The sequence below is a fragment of the Gopherus flavomarginatus genome, chromosome 25, assembly GCF_025201925.1.
Source record: "Gopherus flavomarginatus isolate rGopFla2 chromosome 25, rGopFla2.mat.asm, whole genome shotgun sequence".
Taxonomy (NCBI): domain Eukaryota; kingdom Metazoa; phylum Chordata; order Testudines; family Testudinidae; genus Gopherus; species Gopherus flavomarginatus.
This window is the reverse complement of record NC_066641.1, coordinates 1,202,905-1,215,902: the sequence shown is the minus strand read 5'-3', so window position 1 is coordinate 1,215,902 and position 12,998 is coordinate 1,202,905. Positions and strand designations below refer to the sequence as shown.

Here is a 12,998-nt window from a genome sequence, read left to right as displayed (position 1 = left end):
TCAGGATATTCTCTTCACTTTGTGAAGTCCCCTGTACTTGAGTTCTGTCTGAAGGCAGGTACATGCTAAAGAACATGAGTAAACTTTTCTCCTCTCTCCCCACAACTGAGATCTGTGCATGATTTTATTTCAGATTAGCCTTCTCCTTCTGTCTGAAAATAAATACTCAGCAGACTCAACTGTCTTTGTGCCCTAATAAAATAAGTACCAGATTAAATGGTGTAAAGTGAACTTCAGCCTGGAATGCTTTGGTTACTTCATGGGTCACAATTCTGGCTTTATTGTTCGTTCTTACACACTCTACTGAGCAGCTGTTTGTCTTGACTGAGTCTTCCTTACGTGCCTGTAATGGGCATATCTCCAGAGTCTTGTATGTAGCATAAATTTAAAATCATCCAGGAATGTAGCCTATTTGAGCTAGTTAGAGAAGTCCTGTGGGCATATTTTGTAGGAGGGTTGTAAGTTGCTTTAAATGCCAGCATCTCATGGCATCATAAGACACCCTCCTTTACCAATCTTCTTTCTGTGCACCAGATTACTATGGTAACTCTAGAGCTCTAGAAAACCTGTTCTGAAAGTGCCTGTTCATGCCCCATTGAAATCAATGGAAGTTTTGCCATTGACTTCTGTGGGCGCAGGATCAAGACCTAAGTCACAGATGAAAATATTCTCATACTCCATCTAAGCTGAGCTTGGTGGCTGTGGATGAAAACATTAGTGATCCCATGAGATGAAGCATTTCAGAGTGTTTTATGATCTCCTCAATGCAGTCTGAGTGTCTTATCTAGCTGAAGTGTCTACATTCTGGTAAAATTCATTTCAAGGTCTGGAGCCTTGTATGTTTCTTGATTGGCCAGTTTATGTGATTTTGTGAAAGTGATCTCTCAGTATAACCATTACTGCATTTTGATTAATAAAGTGGTGAATAATACTCTTGGTTTTCTGGTAACTTTCGTTCTGAAGTAGGTCAGTACATGTATTGCTACTTGGAAAACATTGCTGCTTCCTAGGAAAGCCAATTCCTCAAGCCATGCCTTTTTTTATTTCCTGATCTCTAAATCCTCTTGTAGTGTGAAATTGTAATTTGGTTTAGTAAAGCTCATAACAGAAAAGTCTCATATTAATCAGTATTTAAAACAGGAGTGATGTTCTTGTTGATGAGTTTAGGGACCTCACAATTAGATGAGCATTTGTTTAGGGATTTTAGATGGATAAATTAAGGCAGACTGTTTATTGAATAGCTTTCTATGAAAGTTAAGGCCTTGTGTTGAAAAATTTAACTTGGCACCCCATAATCACAGATTCCCCTAGATTTAGGCCTTGATGGCTTTAGTTGTGTCTATCCCAATTATGTGTTTGGGTAGGTGGGTGGTTTTATTAATATTGTAATTCCGTTGACTGGTCCGTCAGTGTGTTCCATTGACACCACTGACATCCATTGGTGTGCTCATATTAGTTCAGTTCTGGACTTGGAAAGGAGGGGCTAATTGTTTATTCCATGGCAGGACTTCGTATAAGACCACTCCACAAGTTGTTTTGCACTTACCAAACTGCCTGTGAACAAGGACTTTTGGATCTTGTGTCCATAGTAATTTGTTTTTACAGGTTTGCAAACTGGTCTTTTGTTTTTCCATGATTACTTGTATATGAAACTTGTTAGCAGTTTAGCCAGATTTCTTGGCATTTTGGCTATTTCCAAACTTTTGTGCTTGAAAACACATCTTTCCAAGAGCCAGAGACTAACTACCGGTATATAATATTCCTTGTTTTACATCTTATTTGGTACAACCCTGAAGAAATGATGGTGCAGTGCTGTGAGAGTTTAAAATGCTAAAGCTAGCAGTTAGATTATCCTTACGTCCAGTGAATAAAGTAAATGTGCACTGTTGCTGAATTAAGTTGAAGATTAACCTGACCATTGTCTGTTGGTATTAAAGGAATTATGCCACTTGTCATGTAGTCTGGTATTCACAGGTCATAGTTATCAAGAACATACTGTAAATTAATTTACCATTGCACTAATATTTACTTAGTCTTTCTTACGGATTGAGAATAGTTGACAATACACAAGTTTTTATGTTGATAGCTAGAGCATCTGGAATACACTATGGATAGGGACATGTTATGTAGAGTTTATGTAAAATCAGATAATTGTTTTTCTGGAGGTGGGGGATAGCACAGTCTTTAGGGCACTGTTGGTTTGGCTCTTGAAAACGGTGTAATTACTGTTTACCCAAATCACAGGTAAAGATCCAACTCAATTGTCTGTCATTCGCTTCCTTTACAGAGTCTGCAGTATATTAGTATAGTATAGTGATACTGCACTTCCTTTTCTCACTTCAGAATCAAAAGGGGTCCGGGGGGAGAGAAGAGCAGCATTGAAGAAAGCATTAATTGTCTGGTTAAACTGTGTGTGTAATGAAAACAAGATTACACTATGGGCAACACCACCATATTTGAGCCTGCGACTCTAGTGAGCCTGCTGTACGGTTCAAAGGTGGGTGTTTAAAGCCACATCTGAAGGATGAGAGTGGGTTTCTGGGAGTTTGGTGTTTGCACCCTCCACTTACTCATACAAAGTGAAAAGTTGTAATTCATTTTTATTGTAAAAAGCTGGGTCATTTTTTCCCCCAATGGATGAAAAATCCAGAAACTTGGCATCGAACCCCAGTTAAATTGTTTTGCCAGCTGTTGGTGACTTTTAACTTCCTGGAGCATTTAGATAAGCCGTTTTAATCAGCCTGAAAAAAGCTGATACCATTGCTTAGCCTGTTCTTCCTCTAGAAAGAAATTTACTATTCATTATTTAACATATTACCTTCCCCCACACCCTAAGCCCTTTTCATCCTGGTCAAAGTAGTGGTTATTTCAGGTGGGATCATTGCGCTGTGTGTATGTATGTGCATTCCCTTCCTCTTACCCCTGAAACTGCGCCTTTTAGCTTTGATGGATCCGCTCCTTAGTCAATACGATAGTCTGCAGATATGCTGAGCGCTTGTGTAGTAATGCTTGCTTTTATTTTTTCTCTTTTCCACTCTTGTTATATTTTTACTTTCTTTTTTCTTTGTGATGTAACATTTTCAGCTGATGTGTTGAAAGCAAATCCTTCTAATTTTGGAGTCCAGATCACAAGAGTGAGTTTCCTTCTACTAGTGTCTGTAGCTGTATTTCTCTTTTTTTTTAATTTTGTGTGTGTGTGTGTGTGTGTCCTCCCTTCTGATTTTGATAAAGCTCAATCACATTTAGTAAATATTATTAGGTAAGAGAATCCCCCGTCTTGTCAATCTTCATCTTTTTCACAAAGCAATGTTCACTTTACATTGGGTCAGATCAGTTCCTCAAACTTGATCCGTTTGATAGATTTTCAGATCCTAGCATGTGACGAATATCTCTATGCAGTTCTATTCTAATCAAGAATCAGCCTTTGGTAAAGGTTATATTTTGAAGTAAACAATTTGTTAAATTATAGTCCAAGGTTTTTCAAGAGTGACTACTGATTTTTGAATGCCACAATTTTTAGTAGCTCAGTGTGACACACCTTACAGGGATGTTTTTCAGAGGAAGTGCTCAGTGCTTTGGTACCAAAAAACAGGCAGCCAAAATCACTAGTCCCTTCTGAAAATCTTAGCAAGAGCTGCTTGTTGGTTTTCTCTGTGGATCAGGACAGCACTCTTAAACTAATTGTGTATTTTTGCAAGTTAATCAGTGGAAAAAGCGTTTTTCCCCTAAGGTTTAAGACTGAGATTTTTCAAAGCTGCCCAATGGATTTCAGCACCCAACCTATTAAAGTTAATGGGCTTTGGGGATCAAACTCTCCTAGGGGCTTTGAAAATTGCGTCCTAGGTCAAGAAAATGCTAAACTACTTGGACCTAGCTCTGTTTACCCCATTCCACCCCAAGCTTCCAGTCCGTGCCTCTCTGGTATCCAGTGCCACTTCTGATTCTTTTTTTCAGTGGACTTACTAAGAAACTGGCAAAGCCATGCTGCATTCTTGCTAATATTGGAAATTTTTCCACACTGTCCAAACACGACATACAGGAAAATGAGTTACTGCTCATGGTAAAAGGTATTTTCCATTTTGTTGATTAAACAGTCACTTTCATGAGTTCAGTTCTAGTTACACCCCGCCTCCCTAACTGTAATTTGTACATTGCTTTTCGAGATATGTACCTGGATAATTTTTCTGCACTAGCTAATCCCTTTTCATTCTTTGGCGCATACTATCAAGACTTCTGTCATGCACTGTCAAGTATATTTGCACCCTGCAAGAACAGCAGAGTAAAGTCATTTTTTTTTCCTTCCAGAATTTGCTTGTTGCTTTGAAATCAGCTTTATTGTATATGCTAAAGAAAATGTATCAACACTGATTGGAACTGCAGATATTAGATATGAAGTAGTAGCCAAAAGTGATCAACAGTTGTCTTTCCATTTAACTGTTGGGAGGATGGCAATGTGTTCTGTTTGGCTTGGTGGACTAAGATGCTGTCACTCCATCTTAGCTCAGTAAATTTCTACTGGTTGGTGGTGGGGTGGGATGACAACACACTTTCCAGTGTTACAGCAGAGAAACTCTTTAATGCACTGATTCACTTGCCATTTTCATCTGATCTCTCTCACTGTCTCTTGCCACAGAGATTGAAAGATCTCAAGCAAAGGGAATTTGCTCGCAATGTCTCTTCAAGATCACGTAAAGATGAGAAGAAGCAAGAGAGGGCCCTCCGGCGTCTACATGAACTGGCTGAGCAGAGAAAGCAACCTGAATGGTGAGTGGTAGAGATCTCTGGCCATGGCTAGACAGCACAGATATGGGTTTCACCTGAAGTAAAAAGGTTACAAAAACTACTGCTTGTAACCAGTACATCATTCTTGCTGCTGTGCATCTGAGCCATTGCGAAGTGATGTGTTTGCAACTAGCAAGGCTTGAGGCTCAGCCTTCTTTCCACTGACATTCAGATGAGTAAATTAAGCACTATGCAAAACAGTTGTATTGTCTTTCATACCAGCTGTAGCCCACAGCTCTTCATAGTGTTAAAGAATGCAAGACATTGGGCAGGATTGGGTAAAAGTTACCCTGAAAAGGGTGAAAAGCCATTGTTTTAATATATTTACCATATACTTAATTATGCTAAGAACAGGCCTAGGGGGCATTAAAAATTAAGCATGGGCAGGAGAAAAATTATTTAAACGGAGGTATGACGCCACCTATAATCTTCTGTGAATCTCTCTAATCAGTCTTCCCCTCTATTTTAAAACATTCCATAGCGCTCCTGGAAGCGGGCCCATGTTCAAAACGACCACTGTGGCTGTAGATGAAGAAGGTGGTGATGATGATAATGATTCAGCTGCTAACAGCAGTTCTTCCATCCAAACAACTTCTAGCCAGGCTACAGAAATAACCATGGACAGGGGAGTCATTCTGAACACTGGACAAGTCAACAGCACTATTCTGTCAGGCCAAATACCAATCCAGGCAACACAGGCAATCAGTTTTGGCGTTAAGAATAATTTGGGAACTCCACTGCAGAAGATAGGAGTGTCATTCTCTTTTGCCAAGAAGGCTCCAGTAAAGCTTGAGTCTATAGCGTCTGTTTTCAAGGACCATGTGGAGGAATCGAGTCCTGCAGATGGAACAAAAACTGAGGAGAGAGCCTCCTCCGATCAAGGGACTTTGCAGAAGACTGGTGAGGCTGAGACCACAAATAGTCCTGACAACAGAGTTGAAGATGATGACCAGCATGAAAAAGACAATGGATCTCTTGCCACTACATTATCTAAGTTAAAAAAGATGAGAAGAGAAGATGGACCAATGCCACTAGAGCCAGAGTATTATCATTATATTCCCCCTGCCCATTGTAAAGTAAAACCCAATTTTCAGTTCCTGCTTTTCATGAAGTCCACAGAGCAAATGGAAGCAGAAAATGCAAGCAAAAAGACGGTGCATGAAAGTAAAAAGAGTAGTTCTCCAAAACCCAGAGCTGGCAAGCACACAGAAAAGGCAGCTGAGTGCACTGTGCAGCAGAAGGAGCCTAGTACAACTGAACTTACAGCTCAGAGAAGCAAAACAGAAGCAAAAGAAATTCCAGAAAATGCAAGTTTGCAAGAAAGCAAGCAGTCTACAGAAAGCAATCCCCCGAAACAAGACACTGCTAAAGAAGCCACTCAGCCTGTCCCAGGTTGTAAAGAAGTCATCGAGGGACCGAAGCATCCAATGGGACCCTTTTTCCCAGTTTTGAGTAAAGATGAAAGCACTACTTTGCAGTGGCCTTCAGAACTTCTGATATTCACCAGGGCAGAGCCATCTGTTTCATACAGTTGTAATCCCTTGTATTTTGATTTTAAGCTGTCACGGAACAAAGATGCTAAAGCGAAAGGAGCAGAAAAACCTAAAGACACATTAGGTCTTTCTAAGGGAAATATACAGTCCACAGAATTTAGTGACATAAGCAAAAGCAAGGAAAGAGGAAGCACAACTAACAGTTCTGCTGCAAAACCAGAAAATAAACTTGTCTCTATCTGTAGTACCCAGAGCAAGCAGGATTCCAGCTTGGCAAGCGTTAGCAAAGTGGGAGAAACAGATGACAGTAGTAAAACTCTAACCAGTAAAAAAGACAAGGCTGGGAAATCCCACAAACACAAAAAGAAAAAGAAGCACAAAAAGTCCAGCAAGCACAAACGTAAACACAAGGAAGAAGCTGAAGAGAAAAGCCGAAAAACTGACATGAGGGAGGAGAAACCCAAGAAACGGAAAAAACACAAACACAAAAAAAGCAAATTGTCTTTTCCTACTGAATCAGAGCGGGTGCTGAAACCGGACGTGCCCGATGAGGGGAGCCATCTGCAGAAGAGAAAACACTGCTTTCAGGACCCTCAGCGGAAGGCACTCTCTGCGGAAGAGGGGACTAGTGGCAAAAAAGAGGACAGTGGTAACTCTTCCCAAGAGCACAGCAGCAAAAAACACAAGACTGACCTGCAGCTATCATCTGCCTCAAAGAAGCGGTGTTCTGCTCCTTCTTTTGGCAGGTCCAGCCATAGAAGCCGGCAGAGTAGTGGGGACTATGAAAGTGATGAAGGCTCTCTCCGAAAAGACTTCCGACAGAAATCAGTGTCACAGTACAGTGATGACTATGACTCTGGTAGCGACCACTCCAGAAGCCGTTCCAGATCAGGGCGAAGACATTCTTCTCGCAGATCCTCTCGAAGGTCATACTCAACGAGTTCTGATGCCTCTTCAGACCACAGTAGGTATAGTCGCAGGAGAAGTTATTCAGATGATAGCTATACTGACTACAGTGATAGATCAAGGTGTCATTCAAAGAGGTCTCATGACTCAGAGGATTCTGACTACAACAGCTTAAAACACAGATCAAAAAGGCACAAGTACTCCTCCTCGGAAGATGACTACAGTCTAAGTAGAAGCAGGTCTAGAAGTCGAAGCAGGAGCCGAACCCACACTAGGGGAAGGTCAAGAACAAGAAGTCGGAGTAGAACACAGAGCAGCAGTTGCAGTCGCAGTCGAAGCAAGAGGAGAAGTGTAACTGGCCGCAGCTGGAAAAGGAGTCGGAGCTACAGCAGATGTCGCAGCCGGAGCACAAGAAGCCATTCACAGAGATCTCTTTCAAGAAAGGGCTCTCGGGATCATGAGAGCCCTGAAGACAGGAGATCTGGGCGAAGAGACTTCATCAGATCCAAAATATATCGCTCGCAGTCTCCACACTATTTCAGAGCAGGCCGAAGCGAAGGGGCTCTGAAAAAAGAGAGCAGAGGAGATGAAACAAAGGTAACTGGCTCTCTTCCTCAAAATAGCTGTAGTTCTGGCTTGGGGAAAGCTCCTGAAAGTGATTGTGGTCCAGAAGAAAAGAACTCAGTCACAGCAAAACTGCTGCTAGAAAAGGTTCAGTCCAGGAAGGTTGAAAAGAAGCCCATTGCTAATGATGAAATGCTAGCAGGGACAAACAAGGTTGGGATAAAACTTAAAGATCCTCCACAGGGGTACTTTGGCCCTAAGCTTCCCCCCTCATTAGGCAACAAACCAGTTCTACCTTTAATTGGGAAGCTCCCTACAATCCGAAAACCAAATGCCAAGAGGTTTGAAGAGGTGGGAGTAGAGAGGGGTGAGGAACAGGAGCTGTCAGAGGCTGATGAAGTTCCCCAGGGTAGCACGGCGAGTCAACTGGCAGTCCAGCCTCTGCTGGAGGAGGAGGTGGTGATGCTGCTGCAGGACAAACCACTGGAAGAACAGAAACCTGCTGAACCTGCTGTGGAAACACCACCAATTCCTCTGGAACCGCAGGCACTTCCTGAATGCTACAGTTCTGGAGAGCTAATTATGCCACACAGCTATCTCTCTGATCCCAGTGATGGTGATGCGTTAGAACCCGTGGAGAGTGGTAACCCGCCTGTCCCTGTAGAAACCAGCATCATGCCTTTAGTTCCAGACGTTGAGCACTTTCCTGGTTACGTGACTCCGAGTGGGGAGCCAAGCATTGATGGAGAGCCAGAAGGAGCAGAAGATTCCTCCCTGGCACCACTTGAGAGCCAACCAATCACTTTCACGCCTGAAGAAATGGAGAAGTACAGTAAGCTTCAGCAAGCAGCTCAGCAGCACATTCAGCAACAGCTTCTAGCAAAGCAGGTCAAAACCTTTCCTGCTTCAGCAGCGCTGGCCCCAGCAGCACCTGCTCTGCAACCTATCCACATTCAGCAGCCAGCAGCTGCATCTGCAACATCCATCACCACTGTGCAGCATGCCATTCTGCAGCACCATGCTGCTGCGGCTGCTGCAGCTATCGGAATTCACCCACACCCTCACCCCCAACCTCTTGCTCAGGTTCATCATATACCCCAGCCACACTTGACACCCATTTCATTGTCCCATTTAACCCATTCTATTATTCCAGGGCACCCCGCTACATTTCTAGCCAGCCATCCCATACATATCATTCCTGCATCTGCACTCCATCCAGGTCCCTTCACCTTTCATCCTGTTCACCATGCTGCTCTTTATCCAACACTTCTTGCCCCTCGACCTGCTGCTGCTGCAGCTGCTACAGCTTTACATCTTCACCCTTTGCTGCACCCCATTTTCTCAGGTCAGGACTTACAGCACCCTCCCAGCCATGGCACATGAAGAGAAAGTAACTCAACCTCAGGGAATGGAGACTTGCACATTTCGAAAAGTGGGGTGAAGGTGATCCAGCTGACAGGTGAGATCTGAGAATTTCCTTTCACTCTTAACAGCTGAGGAAGTGAGTTCTGGCTTGAAGGCCATACCTATGGTGCAGCAGTTCAGTTTTGTGCGTGTTGTGTGCATTTGTTTACTATTAGGGATTTTCTCACATTTCCACATCTGAGAGAACATATTTATGTAGCACCATCATGGCCCAGATGAATTGTCTCAAATTCAGAGAGACAAGATGCTTTGTGAAGGGCTTTTTTCCCCTGTATTCTTACATGTTTGTTCATCTTCCTTCTGCTCTCTTGTAAATTACATAGTGTTGCCTACTCTGGCTGATGGTTCTCTCTCTCAAATCCTTGTAATGAGGTCATCTAATTAAAATGGTCTACATGATTGAATCCTGGTTGTAATCAGTGATGCTGCATGCATAAAACATTTAATAACTGACAGCTGTGTCCTACCAAGAGGACTTTGCTGGAAGGTCGTGGCCACTCTTGGTTTTGCTGAGGCAGTGACCAGTTAGCAGACATTGCAGAAGAGTTCTTGGTACCTGATGTCACATACCCCACTGTCTGACATACGTGGCGAAGGTGGAAATAGGATTTAATTTTAAAGCTTTACTGAACAAAAGAGCTAACTATGTTCAAAGCTTGGGCACTTCTCCATCCTGTGTTAAAATTCTGCTCTCCGGTGAGGATTGTGCGCTGAAGCTTTTGAGTGAAACAGAGAGGTGTTCTCAGATTGCTGGCTTGTGACTTTGGTCTAGGCTTTGACCACTGTACTCTTGAGAGAGATCTTTCATACTCCGATCTCCCGAAGTGTTGTAAAAAAGAGGCATTTGATTGAGAATGAAAGAAAAATCCCTTCCTGAGTTGAAGCAATACAGAGGAGCGGAACCCAATAACAATCTGGAGAAATTAACCAGAATATGTAAAATGTATTCTTTTCTCTGTAATATTGATGTTTGTTTGTTAATTTATAGGATTTTTTTAAATGTAAAGACTTGCACTGAACTCTGTAAACGTAAAAATGCTGCTTTTTGTAGCTCCTATAAAAAGGTTACATATTTGTAGTATACTGCAATAATATTTTTTACAGCCAGTTCTTTTAGTGGTACTTGTTCTGGTGGCTTTTGTGTAAATATGTTTGCTGTAGTTGAAATAAGACACTTGTAAAGGTTAAACTTACCCTTTCAGCTAGATACAAAATGACTAAGCATGTATATTTTATCAAGCTCATGTATTTTTGGAGTTTTTATGGACTATAAAATGTAAAAAAAAATAAAAAAATCATCATTTAGCATTTTGCAGAAGAAAAATGTGAGGTTTGGAATAAATGCGGTGCATTGAAGACACTGATGACTCTAACAGCTAATGAATTGTATCACGTTGGAAGGTGACGACTGCTGGATTTGTAAAATGCTGTACAGATGGAAGCAACATAGGTATATATTGCATGCTTGTGATCTAGAGCTAAGCCGCTAGCTTCAGAGGAATCTGATCCTGCTGGCAGATTCAGGAGTGTCAGGGAATTAGGTTAAGTCCCATACAGAACAAAACGCCCATGTTTATTCCTGGGTTTGAACCACTGACTTGCAGATGTCACCCTAGCTACTTGTCAGGCACAAGTCCACTATTCCAATGATAAAAGAACTGTTAGCTTTAAAATGTGCCTTTTTATTTTGAGTGAGGTTTTTTGGTTGATCTCTCATTCATTCAAGCTCCTCCTGCCTGTGCCATTTTTCTGAAGGGATTTGTTCACATATCAGCTCCATTACTAACTCTGGAAGTTCTGTCCCTCTGCTAAACAGCTGTTCGCATTGCATCAGCCCTAAAACAGGAGCTCCTCTCCTGCTTGCTTTGGAGGAGTTAAAGTCCAGTCTCTGGTTTAGTGCATATTTCAAATGTGCGGGGCTCCATACTCTCTCTGTTCACAGTAACTCCCTTGTGGTCTGGATTGGAAACATGGCCGGATTCCATGCTCTGTGCTGTCAGACCCAGGCCAAGACAGCCTGCTCTGAGATGAAGCAACAAGCATGCTGTGGCTACAAGCATAACTAGCATTCCTGTTCTTCCCTTTCCTCCTCATACCCCTCCGAGCACTGTAGAACTGAGAAATCGGGGGTGTAAATTCAAAGGATTCGAAGCCCTGAGATTGCTCGCTATTTAAAAAGAGACATTTGCATTTTGAACAAACAGCACTGAAAAAAAATCACCTGTTAAAATAAAGGGACTCCATTTTTAATTGATGTAAATATTTAATAGATACAGTATTAATGTTAATGTTTCAGTCGTGAGCTTCATTAGCTGTTAGATTCAGTGTGCGTGTTCTGGCACCCGACAGACTGCAGTGGGGGGAGGAGGTTGACTTCCAGAATAGTGCTAAAAATGAACCTAACAAGCATAAACTGTATTTAACTTTGTCACATAATATATATATATATATATATATAAAATATGCTGTAAAATGAGGGAAAAGAAACTTTCTAATAAACCAAGGATTTGTGGAAAAATGATGATGTTCTTCCCAAAAACACAAGACAAGCTCTTGCAGCTGGTGGTTAATCTAGATGGAAACGGAGAAGGGGGTGGAATTTGGGTCATCTTTTAGCATTCTCAGTAGTCTGAATTTCAGCTGTTTTAAATGTTCATTGCAACAGAGGAGAACTGAGACTATTGCTAGTAAGAACTGCTGGGTCATGTAAAGACCTGTCTTCCAGTGCTGGCTGTTCAGTCAGCACAAGCATTTCCTACCATGTGGTAGGTTGCAGTTTCTAAAAGTGGTCTCTGGCCTCCTTGGCATGTGGGGGGAGGGGGTTCTTAAGAGTCAAAATTGATGTAGAAATTACATATACAGAAAAACCTCTGCTGTAGGCTCCAGTGTGCTGGTCTGAGCCTTGCCTCCCAGAGCTTTGGTTGCCACTTTCCCAACTCCATCTGCTGTAATCTTTTCCAAGAGCATAACACAGCCGCCCGTTTCCTGCATTGCTATCAGTGTGTTTGTCTGGTGTGTAGAGAGGGGGAGGTGGAGGACAAAAAGCCCAGACTGATCATTCCTTAATCAAAGAAGTTGTTTTCTTTAGGCTTCAGCAGCACCTGTTTCTTAGCACCGTAGGCTTCAAGGAGAGAACTGGATCTTCCTTTTGAAAAAGCTCCTCACGGTCGCATCCTCCAGGCCGGGCTGGGCTTTAAATTACAGCCATTAGGTACTGGAAGCTTATGGCAGGCTGCAAATGAAAGTCCTCGGTTCCCTCCTCTGGGGAGGGAGAATCGGTCAGGTCACTGCTTTGTGCAGTAAAATTTGTAGGGGTCCACAAATGAGAGAGGTTGAAAACCTCTGCTCTGGACAATGCTTGCCAGCTGTCCTACACTCAGAGTTTATGGCTCGGGGGGTGAATAGTTGCCATTGCCATGAAAGGAGCAATGTGCAGGAAGCCCAGTTGAAATGGTTGGAAACGAACACTGGAGAGAGACTGCAGCTTCCTTCCAGGTAGCAGCACTGGCAAGGAGAGTTGCTCTCACCCACAACTAGATACTACTAAATGCAGCTTTTTTCCTGCCCCAGGCCTGTCCGGTCCTCCACTCATCTCTCCTCAGGGCCATCCCCTTCCACTTTTCTGCACCATGGTTTGTGGCTGAGAAGTGCTGCGGCGGGACCCGGTCAGGCCCTGCAGTGCTAGAGTGGCCTGCAGCCTCTCACAGTTGCTGCTGCTCCTGTGCTAAGTGTGTTCCCCAGGAGCAGCCAGGTTTCCAGCAGTGGGTTCTGGTGGCAGAGATTTGGGAAGGGGAATGAATTGTTGCCCCTTTCACACACAGCTCCTGA

General features: G+C 42.8%; 1 protein-coding gene across 7 annotated transcripts in view; it reads left to right on the top strand.

Moving 5' to 3' along the window:
• The window catches only part of GPATCH8 (G-patch domain containing 8), an 88,914-nt gene extending 77,223 nt beyond the window's left edge, over positions 1-11,691 (top strand). For 6 of the 7 annotated variants that reach the window (XM_050934882.1, XM_050934885.1, XM_050934889.1 and 3 more), the window contains 3 exons: positions 3,085-3,134; positions 4,634-4,764; positions 5,264-11,691. In XM_050934882.1, the coding sequence (XP_050790839.1) occupies positions 3,085-3,134; positions 4,634-4,764; positions 5,264-9,128 (4,046 nt within the window). In that variant the 3' untranslated portion in view covers positions 9,129-11,691. The remainder of the gene's footprint in view (positions 1-3,084; positions 3,135-4,633; positions 4,765-5,263) is intronic. The other variant, XM_050934883.1, reaches the window with a different exon arrangement.
• The last annotated feature ends 1,307 nt before the right edge of the window (positions 11,692-12,998 follow it).